The sequence below is a fragment of the Balaenoptera ricei genome, chromosome 2 (genome assembly GCF_028023285.1).
Source record: "Balaenoptera ricei isolate mBalRic1 chromosome 2, mBalRic1.hap2, whole genome shotgun sequence".
Classification (NCBI taxonomy): Eukaryota; Metazoa; Chordata; class Mammalia; order Artiodactyla; family Balaenopteridae; genus Balaenoptera; species Balaenoptera ricei.
Genome location: NC_082640.1, coordinates 165961667 through 165982173, shown reverse-complemented (window position 1 = coordinate 165982173; position 20507 = coordinate 165961667). Strand labels below are relative to the sequence as shown.

The 20507-nt window shown below is 37.6% G+C and overlaps 1 protein-coding gene across 2 annotated transcripts in view; it reads left to right on the top strand.

Annotated features, from left to right (window-relative positions):
* CEP128 (centrosomal protein 128) overlaps positions 1 to 20507 on the top strand; it is a 428617-nt gene that overhangs the window by 136042 nt on the left and 272068 nt on the right. For both annotated transcript variants that reach the window (XM_059915805.1, XM_059915804.1), the window contains 2 exons: positions 11056 to 11406; positions 19148 to 19798. In XM_059915805.1, the coding sequence (XP_059771788.1) occupies positions 11056 to 11406; positions 19148 to 19798 (1002 nt within the window). The remainder of the gene's footprint in view (positions 1 to 11055; positions 11407 to 19147; positions 19799 to 20507) is intronic.

The following is a 20507-nucleotide window of genomic DNA, read 5'->3' as shown; positions in this document are numbered from 1 at the left end:
GTTCATCAAGACATGTAAGAATATGTCAAGTTAATTTCCCAGTAGAGGTGATTGGGGCATGGCTTAATTGAGAATCTGAGAATTTCTGGTGAAATCCTATTAAATCTGTTAGTTCTTTTATTTACTCAGTAAAGGCAAAACTTTATAATATCAGTTAGGGTTTAGTGTGGGAAATAGAACTGCTTTAGGTATTTTATACAATAGTTGTTTATAATGATGGCAGATGTGGCCCTGCCTAGGCTTCCAAGAAAGGATGGATAGCACAAAGGGGGAGATTCACTACAGAACAGAATAAAATTTATCTTTTATGACCTTGCTGGCAAGAAGTAAAAAGACAAATTCGCAAGTATATGGTCCCTGCCTCTCTTCCACATTCTAAATCTCTCTGCATTACATCTAATTTGCCCCTGGAACCTAGCTCTAGGGAGTGCTGAGCATTTGGTTTTGTAGCCTCCGTGGAATAGGAGAGTATATTAGGAAGTGGGGCTAGAGGCTGACTACTATCGGGTCATACACAACAGTGCAGTAATCAGGTTTTTCTTTCTGTTGAGAAACATGACCTTGCCTTGTCTTTTTCATAGCTTTTGAGCCTAACCTTGGGGTACTCAGCAAACGCTGGTTGAATTCATGTGAGACCTAATATCACATTTACAAACACATATCCATGCATTAGTAATGTTATATTCAACCTGTAGTTTCTTTACAGTTTTTTTTTTTTTTTTTAAAGCTTCCTGTCCATTTTAGTTGAAACTAAATCATCTATGAATGCAATTAACTGGTCACATGAAAACGAAAATGTTCCAACATGCTGGAAAAGAGTTTAATTTCAATAGTAACAAAAAATATAAAATTTTAATATTTTTTCCTGTTACTTGAGTTAATCATCTTCCTCACTGGGCTCTTCGCATCTCATTTTGGATATAACGTTACTGTTTTCTTCAGTCCGCATTTTCATCTTGTCCCTGCTTTAAGGAAGTCATATTTTGGGCTGGAATTAGTGAACAAATACATTGTTCACATAGTGTTAAAGATGATTAACTGAATTCTATTTCAAATGGTATTCTACTTGAGGCTTGCTATTTATTAGCTTTAATGTCACTGTCTTTTTTTTCTTGTAATGAACTGAGCTTTATGCTTTAAACATCATTTTTGTTTCGGTGTATCATTTTGATACATTCAAACAGTTACTACTTTTACTCTGTTGGGTTTCTAGAAACTGTATAGTAAAACAGATTATTCTATTGTGGTTTGTGTGTTTTTAAATGGTAAATATTGTAATTAAGAGTTGTGTTTCCAACCAAGGGTTTTTAAACCAAAATATTTTATGCTTAAAGTGAAGTTGTCAGGCTTCCCTGGTGGCGCAGTGGTTGAGAGTCTGCCTGCTAGTGCAGGGGACACGGGTTCGAGCCCTGGTCTGGGAGGATCCCACATGCCGCGGAGCAACTGGGCCCGTGAGCCACAACTACTGAGCCTGCGCGTCTGGAGCCTGTGCTCCGCAGCAGGAGAGGCCGCGATGGTGAGAGGCCCGCGCACCGCGATGAGGAGTGGCCCCCGCTTGCCGCAGCTGGAGGAAGCCCTCTCACAGAGGCGAGGACCCAACACAGCCAAAAAAAAAGAATTAAATAAATAAATAAATAATTGGGAAAAAAAAATGAAGTTGTCATTGATGCCAAGATGTAAAAATTCTTAATCTCTATAATAATTAAAATTTTAAAATATTCTTTATTTTTGGTAAAGTGAGTATAATACAAACACCACATAATTTTACAGTGCGTGTGTTTAGTACACTAAAAAGTGTGTATGTATAGGTACAATTATTGTATTTTTCATTAGTAAATAGAGTCTTTACAAATGATTGTATTTCCATTTGGCTTGCCCCTATTTTGGTATTTTTTCCAAACATTACAGAATCAAATTATTTGAATTCTTACAGAAGGCATTATTTGTGAATATTTGGGAAAGGTGTCTTATTGATCAGATTTTCTTGTTAATCTTTTTCCTCTTCCCCATACTACTTTCAATCCTGTTTCCCCTACCAACACCAATGTTAAGGGCATGTCCATCTTGAAAGAAGGCATCAGAGGGAAACAGGGCAGGAGTGCTAGGCATGCTCTTGCCTTAGTGATGTTGGTTGTTTGAGTTCTGGGATTGGCTGGCACGAGCATTCATTGTCTCTATCTCTGTTTCTGTCTCTCCCCCATCCTTCCCTCTCTTTCTCACTCTCTGTTTATTACTTTCAGCAGCAACCGTTGAATTATCTTCTTTTTGTTCCCTTTGTCACTCCCTAATGTTGTTCGGGGCTCTTTTCTTTGGACAAATAATTATTGTTAGAAAACATTACATAATCAGATAAAGACACTGAAGAATAAAACGTAAGTATAGATTTGGTAGCATAAATGGGGAAGAGGCAAAATTTGAAATAGAGAAGAAAGAATTGCTCATATTTATCACATTTATTCAAAATAACTTACATGTCTGTTTCCCCAACTAGGCTGTATGGTTCTCTCCAGAGGAGTAGAACATAGAACCATACTGTCTTATTCAGCTTTGTGTCTTGGCAGGTTGGTTGTTGCTGAATGCGATAAGTGTTTATTGGACTGAATGGAAACATATCTGTATTTTCTTTAGGAAGACTGACAAGTGTCAATAGTGGTTTTTTTTTTTCTTGTCTCTTAAATGCCACTGTTCCTTCTTGTCTGTTATAAACCAGCTCCATCGAATTTGATTGCTGAAATTGAACTTAGATGAGAGAAGAATTGGTCCTCAAAGTCCTTTCCTGCTTTAAAAGGAGGATCTTCAATGATTTTTAACGTTGCTATAATATTTTACTATCCTAGTGTTAGGATAATGTCCTTTGGTGATTAATCTTTCTCAAGCACATGTCTGATCCTGTTACACCCTTGCTCAAAAACTGTTGAAAGCTTAAACTGGATTTTGGCGTCCCCGCAACCTGATTTCTCAACTTATCTTCCAGTCTTTTTTAGCCCTCTTGAGCTATTACTCTTCATGAGCAGCCTCAGATGGCCTGCCCACTCTGCGGCTCTTGCCCATGCTATCATTGGTCATGGATGCTCATCTCCTTTCCATCAGTGATCCAGTCTTTTCTCTTCTTTACACTTTAGTTTGCCCAATGTGTCCTTATTTTGTCTCCTCCTTTATGAGGTCTTGCTGATCAGAATAGTTTCTCTTAAATTTACAAACTTAAATCCTGTTTCTAGTAGTTACCATTGATATTGCTTCCCTCCTGCTTGGTCATATTTGCCCCAATCAGTATTTCTCATACAGTACTTTTCTGGTTTTGTTTTAACCCAAGTCAACCTTATCCTGTGGTTTTTCTGTCTGTTTCAGAAAAAGTTCTAGAAACTTCTGTGCATCAGAGATTGTATAATTCCTATTCAGGATTTCCTTCTGTCTCAGGAAGGAACATGGCAACTTATTTAATTATTAAAAAGGTTGGCTAGTATCCAAGTCAGTAATATAGTGATGTGGGATCAATATTGGTTTGAATATTAGGGACCTGTGGCTGAAAACTATCTCCCTTGTCTTGGATTGATCACTTTATCTTCTGCTGCCTTCAGTTTCCTTATCTCTAAAATGTAGGCATTGGATTGCTTCTTTAATTCTAACATTGTTTCCAGTTAGTTATAACAAGCTATCATTGTTGAGTTCCTGAAATGTGCCAGTCACTCTTCCAGCTGTTTTATCTAAGTGACCTCATGTAGGTCATCATTCTTCTGTGGTGTAAATGTTACTGAGTCCATTTTATAAATTCACTTGTTACTGTGGTTCACAGACAGTAAGCAGTTCTTCTAAGGTCATAGACTGGCAGAGCTGGGATTTGAACTCAAGCCATGCTCTTTCCATGGTGTGCCACCGTCTCCCTATAGGTGTTACTTTTGAGTCTTTTAAGTCTAGCTGTTTTCTCATTACCATTACAAGTTTCCACATGAAGTACATAATACTGTATACGGAAATGTTTATTTAAAATAAATGCCATTCACTGTACCCTGGCTTATTTGGGGCCAGGTTTTCACTTTTATTTTATTTTATTTTTTTAATATCTTTATTGGAGTATAATTGCCTTACAATGGTGTGTTAGTTTCTGCTTTATAACAAAGTGAATCAGCTATACATATACATATATCCCTATATCTCTTCCCTCTTGCGTCTCCCTCCCTCCCACCCTCCCTATCCCACCCCTCTAGGTGGTCACAAAGCACCAAGCTGATCTCCCTCTGCTATGCGGCTGCTTCCCACTAGCTATCTATTTTACATTTGGTAGTGTATGTATGTCCATGCCACTCTCTCACTTTGTCCCAGCTTACCCTTCCCCCTCCCCGTGTCCTCAAGTCCATTCTCTAGTAGATCTGCGTCTTTATTCCCATCCTGCCCCTAGGTTCTTCATGACCATTTTTTTTCCCCTTAGATTCCATATATATGTGTTAGCATATGGTATTTGTTTTTCTCTTTCTGACCTCACCCTGTATGACAGACTCTAGGTCCATCCACCTCACTACAGATAACTCAATTTCGTTTCTTTTTATGGCTGAGTAATATTCCATTGTATATATGTGCCACACCTTCTTTCAGGTTTTCACTTTTAAATGTTCACTAAGGTGCCTAATCTTTTGTGTGTGTTGACTGTCAATTAAGAGTAGAGGAGAAATTGTATTTTGTTGTATTTTAGTTACATTGTTGAACAGATAATCATTGTTGCCACTTACACCATAGTCTACTTTTTGTCCCTTAATTAATTCCTCATGGAAAATGTTTTAAATGTAGGCTTAGCAATTCTTCATGAATATGAGAAATGGGAAGAAGGTGGGTGGAAAGATTTTTGTATGCTAGACAGAGCTGATTTCTTTATTCTGTAAACTTGCTCCATTATTCTCCTACCTTATCCAATTTTTCCACTTTTGTAATTTCAACTTGATAAATATCCCTTGTAATCAAAATATGTAAAATTATGACCTTAGATGTGTGATCCTTTAACGCTAGAATTTATGGTGGGTCCTATCCACATTATTTTTTTAATAGAATATCTCTCTCTCTCTTTTTTTTTTCCTATTTGTGTTTTAATGCCTTATTCATATGAGTAGGCCATCTGTAATTTTCTTAGAATTTGAATACAACCACTGCAGCTATTAAAAAGGGAGCCAATGGCAGCCAAAGCCAACCAATTTTAAAGGGAGAGAGTTCTTTTCTATCAAATTCTAAATGCATTGTTTTACAGGTATTATTTATAGTTAATGTTTTTTAATTAAGAACTTATTTAGGCCGTTATTATCATTTTTCATTTCTGTCTGTTCTTTGTCCATTTTACTACTGGGAAGAGAAGAGTTAACTTAATAGGCCTGAGACAGCTTTCCTCAGGAGGGCCTGCTTGCAAGGTAGGCCCTTGTCTGGCATCTAGGAACTTGAGTGATAATCATTTCTCTACACTGATATGAAACCTTCCCTAAATGATAAGGGTAGCTCACTGTGACTGGACCTTTTGTACAAACAAAATGTGGTTTATGCTGAAGACCTGCTTTCCTTCTGGGAGTCTGGAATTTTGGTACATACTAGGCAGACAGTGCCTAAGTGACTAGCCCCTAATTAAAACTATGGGCACTGAGTCTCTGATGAGCTTCCCTGGTAGACAACACTTCACACCTGTTGTCAGAATTCACTGCTGGAAGAATTGAGCATATCTTGTGTGTTTCCACTGGGAGGGAGAAGACTCTTGGAAGCTTGCACCTGGTTTCCACTGGTCTTCACTGCATGTCCTTTACCCTTTGCTGATATTGCCTTGTATCTTTTCACTCTAATAAATCTTACCATGCGTACAACTATATGCTTCAATATGCTTCTAGTTCTGTGAATCCTAGCTATCACCAAACCTGAGACCCTCAATACAACTACCCATTAATATATTTTCCCACCTGAAGAAGGAAAGAGAAAAGAAATCTGTTCAAATGTATGAAGTTTTAGTAAGTTGGAGCTTTTATAAATCTTTTGGTAATGTACTGTGAAGGGAATCAGAACATGCCACCTGAAAATATGCCACTTTGGCATATTGAGTATTTTCAGCCAAGGGCCCTTGAGAACCAGTAGATGCAGGAAGGGCTCTCTGACCTCCTGTTTCTGCCTAAAAGTAGGTCAGTATTTCCCATGAGGAAGGTGCCCTCCCTGTACCAGGAAGAGAACATTGTCATCATTGAAGACTGGGAGTTGATGCCAAAATGGATCTGTACAAACAAACCTAAAATAACCCTTATCTTTCATTCCCCCATATATTTCCTAGTCACTTTCCCACTATTAAATCCCTTTTCCTTTGTCTTGTCATCTCTCCATAAATTCTTTGTTAAAAAGGTATATAAGCTCTCAGTCCCAACCACTTCTTTGCCTCTTCTTTTTTCCTGTGAAGGCACCTATGTATACATAAAAGTATTAAATAAAATTCATGTTCTTTTCTCCTGTTAATCTATCTTATGTTAGTTTAATTCTCAGGCCCAGCCACAGAAACTAAAAAGGTTCCCTTTAGGATTCTAAAGTTTTTTCCTCCCCTCCAACTGGAAGGAATTCTTGGTAAAAAGTGTGTTTCTGTGTTTTTGGATTGTTCTTATCTTTGATGGTTACTTACATAGTGAGAAATAAATAATGGGCTTAATTAAGTGATATGAAATTTAACCAGCTTTAGTAGCTGAGATAATTTCACACAATTTAAATATAAAAAGTTCTTCAGGGTAGAAGATGCTTCCAGGAATGTATGACAGTAATGTTGGCATTGAAAATCATCATAATGGAATAAATAAGAAAATTGCCTTCCATTTAACATTTCATGTAGTACAGAGGAGGATACTAATATTTACTATACGTGCCTACCTTGAAAGCATTTATCCATGCATTAATGATGTGTTTGTATGCTTCATGTGCTCTCTCTGTGTATATGTGTGTGATGCGTATGTATGTATGTATGAGTATGTGTGTTTAGTGGAGGAATTGTTATGAGGGTTCTATAGCATAATCTTTTGATTGATGGGGGAGAAATGTTTATTACAATGAGATTATTCTGATTGGTTTTTTGAGGAAGATGGATTAAAGAGAATGTCAAAACAGTGACTGAATAGGATCTTCCTATTATGTTGTTAAGCTCTGGGCTTGCATATATTAATCCTGTGCCTATTCTTATGCTCTGTGATTACAGAAGGATAAATAATGCTGAACTTATTTTACTTCTGGATTTAAAAGAAATGCTGGAGAAATTCGAAGAATTTTGTATACTCTTGGGTCCATTAGAAATTTGAGACTGTAACCTCATTTATGTTTGTCAGCTTTTAAACATTTATCTCTTGTTGATTTTCTCTTTTTCTACAGCAGTTATTTCCAACTTTCTCACTGTATTTAAATACACAAGTCCACCTCCATTTTTATCCTTCCTCAGCAGAGAGCCTTTACTGCTATTTTTAAAGGACTATTTTTTTGTTAGGAGTTGGGCATCCAATAAATTCACTTTTTTGACGTGCTAAAATTAAGATGCCTGTGGGATTACCAAGTGTAGAAAGTCATTATGTAATTAGATATTTAAAGGTTGGGAGTTGAGAAGATCAGCCTGGCTCTGAATTAGGAATCACTTGTATCTCTGTTTACCTATATACTTACCACCAAAGGCATTGTCTAGATGGAATGATGCTTAATACTAGAACCCTATACAGTTATCTCTATTTAAAACCCTATACGGTTATCTCTATTTGACAAAAAGCCAAATATTTGAAGAGACCCAGGGAAGGAGACTATGAAAAAACAGGAAGAAAAAGGAGAACTAGTGAAGAGTATATTATGAAAGTCAGGGAAGAAGAGAGATCAGGAATGAGAAGAAGTAATTGGCAGTGCCACATTCAACAAAGATATTAGGAAAGATTTATAGAGTCCATTGTATTTGGCTGTAGGTTATCTTTGGGGATATTGATGAGAGTTATTTTAATTGTGTATCAGGATGGAAACCAGTACCAGTGAATCGAGAGGTGAATTGGAAATAAGATTGTGGGGCATCAAGTGTGGATTGCTCTTTGCAGGAGTTTAACAGGAAGGGAAGAGTACAGGGTGCTGGTTAGAAGATCATGTCAGATTGATAAAGGTTTTTTTTTTGTTTGTTTCGTTAAAAAAAAAAAAAAAAAAATTACTGTGTTTTTTAAGGTGGGAGAAGTAGAGAAGAATGATCCAGTAGGGAAAGAGAGGTTCAGTACATGAAGGAGAGGACATAATTGGTATAGTGAATCCCTTGATGGATGTGGAAGGAAATAGCAAAGGTAGGCTAGTTTCTCTAAAAGATCCCTTTTCCTCAGAGCCTAGAGAGGAGGAGAGACTAACCATTGGTAAGGTTCAGGATGGTACATGTAGGAAACTTGGGGGGTGTCCTGCCTAATAGCCTCAATTTTATTTCTCACAGGGGAGCTATGTTATATCCTACAGTGAGTAAAAAGCTGGTAGGTTCAGAGATAGTACAGTGGACTGGGTGGGGGCCTGCAGAAGAATTTCTGGGCACCGAGGATGGCTTTCAATGTCCCATCACATCACCTGATACTCATGTGTGATTTTCCTTGGAGGACTGAGTAACCTGATACAGGAAATAGAAGATTTTTGTAGTTCCTCCAGAGTTGGTGGTTTTGCTGTTCAAGTTCAGTAGATGAACAGTTTTTAAAAGGAGTTTGAGATGTGAGCCAGAGAGTGGCTAAAGTGAAATTAAGAAAATTAGGTTAAAGAGCCTGGAATTTAAAAGCAGCAAAAGGAATATCAAGGGAATGGTCATCCTCCTGACAATGAGGAACAGATGTATCAGAAGAAAAGAAGAAGAAAAGGGAACTGGGAAGATTGGTAGATAAAGCCAGAGGCCTGAGGGGGAGATAATGGGGAGGGGTGGGGTTGGACATACCTTTTGCTTCAAAGGTGACAGTTCTGAAAAAAACCCTAGGATAGGACTATAGGAGTGGGTGACCAAAGAGGCATGGAGTTAGGGTCCTATGGGAATCTGAAAGCTTAGTAAAGGGTTGAAAACATGCGCTCTGGAGTCAGACTATCTGGGTCTGAATCCTGTGCCCTCACTTGTTAGGTATGTGAACTTGGGCAAGTTCCAAGTGTTGGTTACCTTTCAGTAAAACCAAGATAATAAGAGTGCCTTACTTTAGTTTTGTGGTGGCATTGAATGAGGTAATTCATATAAAGCATTTGCACTATCCCTTGCACAACTTAACTGCTTAATAAACTTTAGTAGTAGTAGTAGTTGTTGTTGTTATTATTGCCAACTCCTTCTCATTTAGATCTCAGCTCATATGTCACCTCCTAAGAGAGACCCTCCCCAGCCACACTGTAGAATATAGACCCGTTCAAGTAGCTGTCCGTCATCACCTTGTACTATCCACTCTTGTAATTTAGCTGATAGTCTGAATATCTCTGCAGTTAGATTATTATCTACTTTGGTGTTGAAGCCAGATCTTATTAACCTTTCTGTAAATTATCTGCCTAACACATAGGAAGTGTAACCACTCTCCCAAATCTTTGTTGTGGGGAAGAAAATAGTGTCTCTCTGTTGATCTGGAAACCACTTGAATACTGCTTGTTAATAAAGCTGATTTCTGGCATAGTGGTAAAATTTTTGGCTAAGGGCAAAGGGGTAAACCACCATCACTAGGGTATTCTGATCTCATTTTAGAATTTTCCACACAAACAAGTGCACAGTTCTCAATTTACTATTTTGTTTGGGTGGATAAAGGAGTGACTCATCTCTTCCAGGCTGCATTGAATTTAGCAAACTGAGCAAATGCAAACCTCTTGTTTTCGAGGCATTATTTTTATGTTATTGCCATAATGTCACACCATGACTTTAATCATGAGAGAAATTTAACTTTATTTGAGCCACAGTTCAGGGATGATGAATCTGGAACTGAACATTCTGCTGTTAGAGTCATAGGAGGTTTTTAAATGTTTCCAGTCTCTGTTTGTAGGTGCTTCAGGACAGTGTAGATGATATTTATTGTTTGTCCAGCTTGCAGCGTCATCTTAGCCTTCTGAACCCAATCTTACTTGGACACATGACATTTTCATGTTACCGTTGTAACCACAGGTATTTGGAAACTAAGGCTCAGGAGGGACAGCTTATGGGATACATTGGAAGCACTTGTATTTGAACTTGTCTCTCCCTTCCAGAGTTTTACAAGAGTGGCTTAATGTTAATGATTATATCATTCTTTTATTTGTATGGAATGTTATATAATGTCCTCTCACTTTTGAAGTTAACAATCCATCTTTGCCCATTTTTCTCAGATTAAAAATATGTATGAATCATGATGATTAAGTGTAAGTTCCAAATGTATTATTGACCACTTTTGGTTTGGGGAAGCTAGCTTTTAAGAGTTTAGGTTCTTTTCTTGATTAGGTACATATTCCACATAAATTTAAGTTTATTTAAAAATCTGTCCTGCAGTGATTTATGTAAGCTCGAGGTAAGTTCATCAACTTACAACATTATGTTGATTTAGCTGGAAATAACCTATCTATAAATACTTTATTGAGAGTCTTTTAAATGGACTTTCACATACAGTGTTATCTATTACTGATGTTTCTATCATCAATGCTCATTTTTTTTTACAGATTTTTATTTTATTATAACAAAATTTTAGGTGCTGCCAAAAAGTGAAGCATTGCGTATGATTGCATATAATTGCTCTGATATCTGACAAATTTTAAAACATTGACGTTTCTTCAGTTGTACAAAACACTAGGTTCTTACTAAAGTAATGCACATTGTTTTTCTCATCAGCAAGACCTTCTATTCTAGTGACAGTCCATTGGAAAAAAACATATTTTTCCTTTTTGGATAATGAAGTAGTCTAAAAAAGAAAATATTTTTATAAAAAATTATTCTCAACTAATGTGATCATAAAATACATGGAAAAAGATCGTATTTTCTAGATTGATTGCTAATTTAGTGACATTAGTGATTCTTGTTTGATGATATGTTATGCATCTAATTTTGACAAGAACGTGTTCCTGATATCTCACATGCTTTCTTCCTAGAATTTAACATGTGAATTGGAGAACAGGGAGAAACAGCAACTAGAGATGTTGGATGAACTGAAGGAGATCCAGAATCACTTTGAGACATGTGACGCCAGACATAAGCGCGCTGACCTCCAGATCTCAAAGCTGACTCAACATGCTGAAGATGCAACCAAGCAGGCCGAGCAGTACCTCCTTGAGTTCCAGCAGTCAGAGGCCCTGAGGCAGGAGGCAGAGGAGAGGAGAGAAGAGCTGAAGCTGAAAGCTCAGGAGTCCATTAGGCAGTGGAAGCTCAAGCATAAGAAGTTAGAGCGAGCACTGGAGAAACAATCTGAAACCCTTGATCAACTGACAGACAAGAATAATCAGGTACAAAAGCCAAATTCCTGAGGACTGATTTTTGCTGTGACCAACCATTCATTCATTTGTCCTTTGAACAAACACTTGAATGCTATGCTGTGCATATAACCTATCAAGGTGTTCTTGATAGAAGAGTCTTTATGTCTAGACTCTTTCAAGGTAAAAGGTAACTTAGTTTTTAAAACCTTTTTAAAGGCTTTGTAATCTTTTAACATTCTGTGGCTTTTCAGAGTTTACACTTAAAATAGATCCACTCTCCTCCTCTAGTATAGCTTTTAGTTCCCTAATTTGAAATTATCCTTTAATATCCAAATGGAAGAGAATCACAAAATCTTCCTTAATATCACATGCCTTTTCCCCCAATGCATGTATTTTAAAATCTCATTTATTTGTATATTTCGACTTAAGTATTGGTTAGAAAGAAGCATTTAAAATGCAGCCGTTACTACTGGACCACTTTCTGGCAGCTTCTGTAAGTTAAGTGAGTGACATTGATAATCTCACTGAGCAGTATTATCAGATCTCAAACCTCTTTAAGGCTTTTGTGCCTCTTTGATGGCAACAAAAAGCATTTCATTGATCTGTGTATGCATTTCACATCATCTTTTCTCTTGTATAATCAATTACTTTAAATGGATTTTATGCTCCTATGTTGATTCTCAACTGTATCTTTGCATTGAATTAAACCCAGATGTTTCTAAGGTAATAAGCAGGAAAGTCATGATTGATTTTTATCCATGTTTAGTCTTGGTTTATCACTTCTGCTTTGTCATTTGTCACTTGTCAAGAACTCTGAATGTTCCAGAAGAATAGTCATTTGGATAAGTCGACTTTCTTTCAAAAGAAAGCAAAATGTAGGGCAATTATATTTATGAAATCAATTGTCAGCACTTAAGAGTGACAGATGCTTATTTCATGACAGATGAGCTGTCATGGAAAAGATGCTTTCGTTTTTACGTATGAATTTCTTGGACATGTAAAAGATGGAGGAAGTGATCACTTTGCACTCATTGTGGAGTGCTTTTCACTTTAACCCATCTGACACTTACTGGATGACTAGTTGCCCCAAGATAAAGCAGCTCTAAGCCTTTCAGGCTTGAATCTGAATTGATTTGATCCCAGGAAATTGCTCTCCCTTGATTATTCTGTTGTCAGCCTGGTTTGGCAACTGGTTCAATGAGCCTGGATATAAGGGAGGTAGCTAGAGAGAAGAGTGGTTGGGGGGATTGATTGATTGAGAACCATCTGGGGATTTTACTTAATTAGAGGAAATTTAGAAGGGTCCATGCCATCAGACAGTATCCTAATCCATGGTACTGAGAGTTATCTAGATTGAGCTTTTCAGAATATTAAAAATTGTTAAATACTCATTTCCCAGAATACTCTTGATATAATTATTTTTATCACTTAGCATTGCTAATAATAAGCAAAGAAGTAGTTTTAAAGTGATTGCCACAGTTAGGGTAGTATTACAGTTATCACAGCAGGCATTGTAATTTCCACTTTAAAAGCCTTAAAAATTAATGCAGCATGTCGCAGTTAGAGCAATGGTTAATCAAGGAAGAAAGGGTAACAGATATTTCACTGTAAATTCAAATGTCCAGTAAGTCTGTGATGTGGAAATACATTGTAAATAACTTTGGAAAAAGTATATTTTTAGTATCTTACTGAATAATGCCTCTAAAGAGTATTTAATTTTTAATAAAATCACAGAGCCACCTTAGGGCGGTAGTAATACAGCCTACTCCTTTTTTGTTTTTTAGGACTAATTATTTTCCAAAAATGACTCCAGGGTATATTTGGAAGTGTATGTTAAAATAAAAATGATACTGGTTTACAAATAAAACACATTATAGTTTAAAGAATGAGTTAATTGTTTAATAAGTAGCCTTGTTGAGCCATTTTATATGCTCAGAAGATGCAATTTTTGCATTTTCAAAATAGTTCTGTGCCTACTTCAGTTTTTCTTTTTCCAGCTTAATTTATTTTCTGCTTTAAGATGTGCCACTTAAAAATTCATTAGAAGGCCAAAGGCTTTTATTCTCTTAAAAATTGCTCTTATTTATTTTTTACATTTTGGAATCTTGGTAAGATTATAAGATATATATCATATCACAAAACTGCTTCATTACTGAAGAATATGGAATATCAAACAAATAGCATATCATTGCAGAAAAAACCCAGAAAGGTAAGGTTGTATACTTTCCTTAAGAGAAAACCAATTATCGTATGCTAACACATATATGTGGAATCTAAAAAAAAAAAAAGGGTTCTGAAGAACCTAGGGACAGAACAGGAATAAAGACGCAGATGTGGAGAGTGGACTTGAGGACACGGAGAGGGGGAGGGGTGAACTGGGACGAGGTGAGAGAGTGGCATGGACATATGTACACTACCAAATGTAGAATGGATGCCTGGTGGGAAGCAGCTGCATAGCGCAGGGAGATCAGCTCGGTGCTTTGTGACCACCTAGAGGGGTGAGATAGGGAGGGTGGGAGGGAGACGCAAGAGGGGGGAGATATGGGGATATATGTATATGTATAGCTGACTCACTTTGTTATAAAGCCAAAACTAACACCATTGTAAAGCAATTATACTCCAATAAAGATGTTGGGGGGAAAAAAAAAGACAATGACATGGATGTTTATATTAGGGAATCATGATATTCTTTAGAGATATGTAGATGAACGCATATTGGAAGGTCTAAAATTCTATGGATATAAATAATCTAATCATAAATTGTGATACTTTTGCCTTTTTCTTTCAAAGTGCTTTTTGAAGTCATTGGTTTTTATATGTGCTTTGAAAATGATAAAGGAAAAAATCTGAACTTGGATTTTGATCATAATGTATACTTTTCTGAATGTTTCCAAATTCATGTTCTTTTTTTCTAACATGGATAATGGGAATGATCCCTAGGTTTGATTTGGCTTTGTCTTGTTTTTCTTGTTGAATTGGCAGAATAATTGGCTTGCCCATGTATTGAGCTTTTTGCTTGATAGTATTTGACTTCAAGAATCTTAAATTGCCATCTTTTCCTTCTGTGTATTGCCTTCATGCTGAGGGAAATAAAAGAGCTATATGTAATATATACTGTCTTTTAAAATTTGAATTTCTTAATGGTTGAAAAGTAAGAAGGATCAGTGCTAAAGTGCATACTTTTTTAATGTATAATTTTTATAAGCAACTTAAGAAAGGTTAGAGCACTGATATGTTAGTATAGTCCAGTAGTCTTTCTGCATGTTCCCTCACATGCAGAAAAATAGCTTTTTTTTCTTTAAAAATTTGTCTTGTCTACCTTTTAGTTAATTCAAAAAACTATATATACTGGGCAGTCAGGCCTTTGAGGAATTGGTTCCTGTTCCTATAATCACCATGGTTTTAGGCCGTATCATTCTTTTGGGTTCACACCAGCCATTTTCAATCCTCCTCTCATAATCTTCCCTTACAGCTCTTCTTCTATGGAAGCAGTGTTTGGTTAGAACGTTCCCTTCCCATTGTTCCTGACTGCTACTTATTTCTCCATTTCGCCTCCACATTTCCCAAGGATTTTCACACCTGGCTTCCCCTCAGCCTGTTTCATTACACGTAATTCTTGCCAGTATCTTCGGTGATTTCCAAGTTCAAGTCAGCAACCCATTGAACTCTGTATCCTTATACTTCATTAATTTCCTATTTTATAGTGACCTTCAAATCACTCAGCAGCTGATTTCAATGGCTAAGATTTGTCGTCATCTGTAATTTCTCTGTGTTCAGATCTTTAGTTCTAAAATTTCAGTCTCTGATTGTCCACATTTCTTTTATTCCCTTTTCCTCTTTTAGCTATTAGCATCTGATTTTGATCTTTCCACATTCCTTTGGTTGACCAGCCGTTTCCTGGAATCGGTTTTTTCCTGTCAGACTGGACTTCATGAAAAGCTACTCCGCCGACATGCTCACCAGCATCTTCAACGTCTTGCTTCCACCTCACACATTTTACTGATCTTCAATCTGGAGTCAACCCAACTCTCTACTTTTTCTCTTCCTGCTCTTGAGTGGTACTAGCAAAACTTACGTAGGATATCAGTTGGCTCCTACAGTGGTCTTGGTTACCTCCCTGACTGCACCGCAATTCATTGCATTCCATTAAAAAATTAATGTGTAGGCCAGTTACTAGGCATATAGCCCTCTTCTGATCAAGAACTATTCTTCTTCTGAAGAGTGAACTATGAAGTCTGTTGGGGAGCTTCTGGTAAACATTTACTCATTCCTAAAAAACATAACACTAGGAGGGAGATGTTCCTCTTCTCTGAATATTGTTATATTTGGCTGTGATGCCAGAAATGGCTGAAGCTATCTTGCTGTGGTCCTGAGAATGAAGCCTTGCTCCAAGGGAGGGCACTGCTGAGAGCAGTGCAGAGAGCTGGGTCTAGAGCTTCGACATACTGTGGAGCACTTCTGCCTGGAATGATAATAAATTACCTTGCAGTTTAAGCCAGCTTGAACTGGAGTTTTCTCTTACTCTCAGCAGAAGAAATTCAAGCTTATGTGAAGCAGCATTCTAGGAGTAAGGAGCTATAAGTTAAAGAACCTAAAATGTAGGATTGATTAAGTGGAGAAGTGGGGTGAGGACAGGGAGAATCGTACTTTTCTGAAGGAATAATTGGAAAACCTTGCCATGCCATTGACTGAACCATCGGAAGTCATACCTTGGGACCTTGATGCTGTGCTTCAGGGGATGGTATTAAGTGACCAGTAGAAGAACTTCAGGATGTTGGAGTCTGTTGTGTACTTATTGCAGCCTTCAGAAAAGTCCTGGAAGGGAAAGACAAGTATAGGTTGAAACTGATCTGTCTAAAAGCAGAGAGCAAGATTTGGGGGCATTGGGAGACTGAAAATCTGCAATCTGTAATCCACATTTACGGAGTCTGATAATTTGGAGTCTTTTAGGGTTGGAAAGCCAAATTGTTTATCCATGCTGAAGTTAGTCCAAGCAAGAGAGGGAGGTAGGAAACTTAGCAGAAATTTAAATGAGGTAAAAAACAGCCTGATTTTTCAGGCCCCTTTCAAGTTCTCCTATTTAAGTACTTCTGGCCAGACAAAGGAGACCCAAGTCCATTGTTTTGAATTCCCTCAAGATAAAGGCTCTTCAACTGAGGGCCCCTGGGAATGTCCAGGATATTGAGGTGGCGGTTAAGACACTGACATTTTCAGACTCAGAGTCAATGTCTAGACAAAATGTTGGGCTATGGCTACTAGCCAAGCATTAACCAAAAGAAAATAGACAAAACTTACTTAGCTTTTAGTATGTATATTGCCAAAGAAATTCTAAACTTGACCAACATAGTCTGAGACTGTCCACCCAAAGACTGTCACTTTTGTCATGAATCAATGTAATTTGGAACACTGAAGCTGAGGGCGAAACATGGAGAGTTGTAGAGTAGCAAAGCCTGAGCTTTGAAGGACTCTTCTTGAGCTACCCCATCTCTGGTCTTCCCATCATGTGAGAAAAATAAATATCCTTGCTGTTTAAACCAACTTTGAAATCAAAGACATTTTATGTGCTAGGACCATCTTGGAAATACGATTTTTATCTTCAGGGCTACATGGAAGTCTCTTAACTCAGGGCCAGGGGCCTATGTTGTCTGTTCCAAACATTAGCCACTATATTTACGCACCCTCCCCTCATTCTCAGGTCCCTCCCACATTACCCTTACAGCCAAGACTGGATTCTGTCAGTTTTTGTCTTCTCTTGTGTGGTATATAGAGTGACCTCCCAAAGATGTGTCAACCTAACTCCTGGAACCTGTGAATAAGATGAATTATCACTCCCATGATTATGATATGTTACTTGGCAAGTAGATTTTAAGATAAGATTATCTGGATGGGCCTCATCTAATCACAGGAGTCCTTCAAAGCAGATAAATTATTCTGGCTGTTGGGAGAAAGGGAAGTCAGAGGGATTCAAAACATGAGAAGGGTTCAGTGTGGTGTTACTGGCTGCAGAGACAGAGGAGTCCGTCAGCCAAGGAGTGTGGGTGGTCTTCAGAAGCTCAGAAAAACCCCTGGCCCAAAGCTAGCAAGGAAACACGTCCTAGGTCCACAGAACTAAATTTGTCCAACACCATGAATGAACTTGCAAGTGCATTCTCCCCCCAAAGCCTCCAGATAAAAGCCCAGGTTAGCTGACACCTTGCTTTTAGCATTAGGAGACCTGAGGCAGAATACCTTGCCAGGATTTACGACCTATGGAAAACAATGAGATAATAAATGGGTGTTGTTTTAAGCCACGAAATTTGTTGGAATTTGTTACACTGCAATAGAAAAATAATACATCCACCTAGGCTTATCTATATTTCTAGCCATTCTTCCTGCGTTAAAATCTTTCTTCTAGAGTGAACTCTTTCATCTGTGTTGCAGACTCTTTTCAATCCAGGGACATTGCTTTATCAGTTATCCCCTCTCTTCACAGCTTTGATCACTATCTTGCATAAGTACCTCCCTGAGATCCTGGTTTCTCCTTGAACTTAAATCCCACCCCCACTGTTTGTTTCTCCCTTGCCACTAGTCGTCATCACAACGCTGTGATGTAGCTTCTATTACTATCTTTATGAAGATAAATAATTTCTTTAAGGCCATAGAACTGCTTATGACTGGACTGAGAATCAAATTCAGTTCTCCTGGTCAGAGCTCAACTGCTTAATCCCCTCCTTTTATTATTTCTCATGTTAGCTTCATGCTGATTCTCCCTGTTAAAATGAGAGGGATTTGAGGAAACTATTTTTTTTGGAGTGATTGACTCATTACATTTTATCATGAATTGTTTCACACTGCAGTGTAAAATGTCAAGTACAAAAATGCCTTGAAACTGTTTGCATCTTAACTCATTATTTCTAATTCTAAAATGAATCTTAATTTTTTTTTTTTTTTTTAAGGGTTAAGCCATGGTAGGCATCAATAACCAGGTACAGAAATGGTCTTGGTGCCAGTGTTGGGGTGGGGGTGGGGCAGTTTCAGTCTCCTTAGCTGCTGGCTTTTTTGTTTGCATTGATGGATGGTGAGGATTAGCAGGTTAGTTCTTGGCTGCTGTCCCTCAATGTTAGCCCTAACCCCCTAAAAAGGCTGGCAGAGGGCGATAGCCTTCTGGTCCTTTGACTCTTCTTGTGAGTCCTTTCCCAACCTCTCCTAATCTTAAACTCATTTCTACCTTCATGGGACTTGAAGACTCCCTGTTAACATACTGGTGTGTTTCTTGTCACTGTGGACATTATTTGATTAATAATGACTGATTGTACCAAAACCTTTCGTAGATTATATGTGCATGCTTCCCTATATTATCTTCCGAATCTGTTTTGTATCTGTTTTGAGGTTTCTCCTTTTAAAAAGTGTGCCATTGAAATGCAAATCATGTTACTTTAAGTAACACTGTATTATTTCAACCTCTGGTAAATTATAATTGAAGCCTTTATTTCCCCCATTCTTTTGATCAATTTTATCTTACATTTAAATAATTATTTATGATCATGGATTGATATGTTTTGGTGATGAAAATCTGAAACATATATCTCAGTGTGGTACTTCTTCAGAGCAATTGTATTTTTCTTCCTTTTTCTATCCTAAAAAGTATTTTTCATTAAAAAACCAGAAAGAAATACAAAATATTATTTTATGAATTTTTCTTCTCCTTGTGGCTTAAACCTTATTTTTGTTTTCTGGCAGTGTATATGGTGCATTTTACAGTAATTTTTGCTTTCTGTTCCTAACCCAATAGATCCTAAAAGAAAAGGATGAATTGAAAAGCCAGCTTTATGCAGCGTTACAACAAATAGAGAATCTTCGAAAGGAATTGAATGATGTGCTAACCAAGCGTGCCCTTCAAGAGGAGGAGCTTCACTGTAAGGAGCAAAAACTAAGTGATGTTAAGTCTCATCAGGCTGACCTTGAACTAGAAGTCAAGGATTCCCTGGATACCATCCAGAGGCTAGAAAGTGAATTGAAAGAGCAGAGTACGATTCAAAGCCAGATGAAAGCTGAGAAAACGCATCTGGAGGAAGAAATTGCGGAGCTGAAGGAGAACCAGGCCAAGGACCAAGCTCAGCTTCTTGAGATGCAAGAGGCCATCAAGGACTTGAGTGCCATCCGGGCAGACCTTGCCAATAAATTGGCGGAGGAACAGAGAGCAAGGAAAGAGGTACTCAAGAACCTTTCTGACCTCAAGACACAGGCAAAATCCAAAGATGAAGAAACAGCTACGATCATTACACAGTTAAAGCTAGAAAGAGATGTTCACCAGAGGGAGCTGGAAGATCTCACATCCTCATTGCAGAGTGTGAAAACTAAACATGAACAGAATATCCAGGAGCTGATGAAGCACTTCAAGAAAGAAAAGAGTGAGGCCGAGAATCATATTAAGACACTGAAGGTACCCACACTGAATTATCCTGATGATACTGGAGGAAATTTTCTAGTGGCTCATGAAGTTAATAAAGCGTAAATTTTTAGAGATCATTCTGTATTCCCAAGCACTGAAGGGAAGATAGAACTAACAATAAAGAGGCTTATTCATGCCTGTTCGGCCAGGTTGAAATGAGTTATAGTAGCCACCTGGGAGCACCTATTTCAGAGCACTGAAGCCCTTTAAAAAGAACGTTTAGCTATTTTGGGAGTTCAGGAAAGGCAGAGGTGGCAGTAAGTCGTGGACCTGAAACGTGCCCTCATTCAACATTTATGATCTCCTAAAATATAAAAGGCAAAGACTTGTCAAGGTCGTAGAAGCTATAACCATGGTCCTTATTGGTATGGTAACTAAAGTGGATCAGCTTATGGGTTTTGTAAACCCAAGGCTTTTGAGATTTATCCCTTCTTTTCCAAATCAAAGTTGCCTGAGTAAATGCATAATTGAGATCTTACATTTGGGGAAATATTGTAAGATCTAATGGTATTAGCATTTATCACCATGCAGGGGAATCATTTCATAACATGATTGTCAGGAGTGTGATAAATCTATCCCTCCTTCCTGCTTTAGTTTTTCTCCATAGCACTCATCATCATATGATATAGATTCCATATTTTTAATTTTTTAATCTCCTTTTATTAGTATGAAAACACCATGAGGACTGGGATTTGATTCT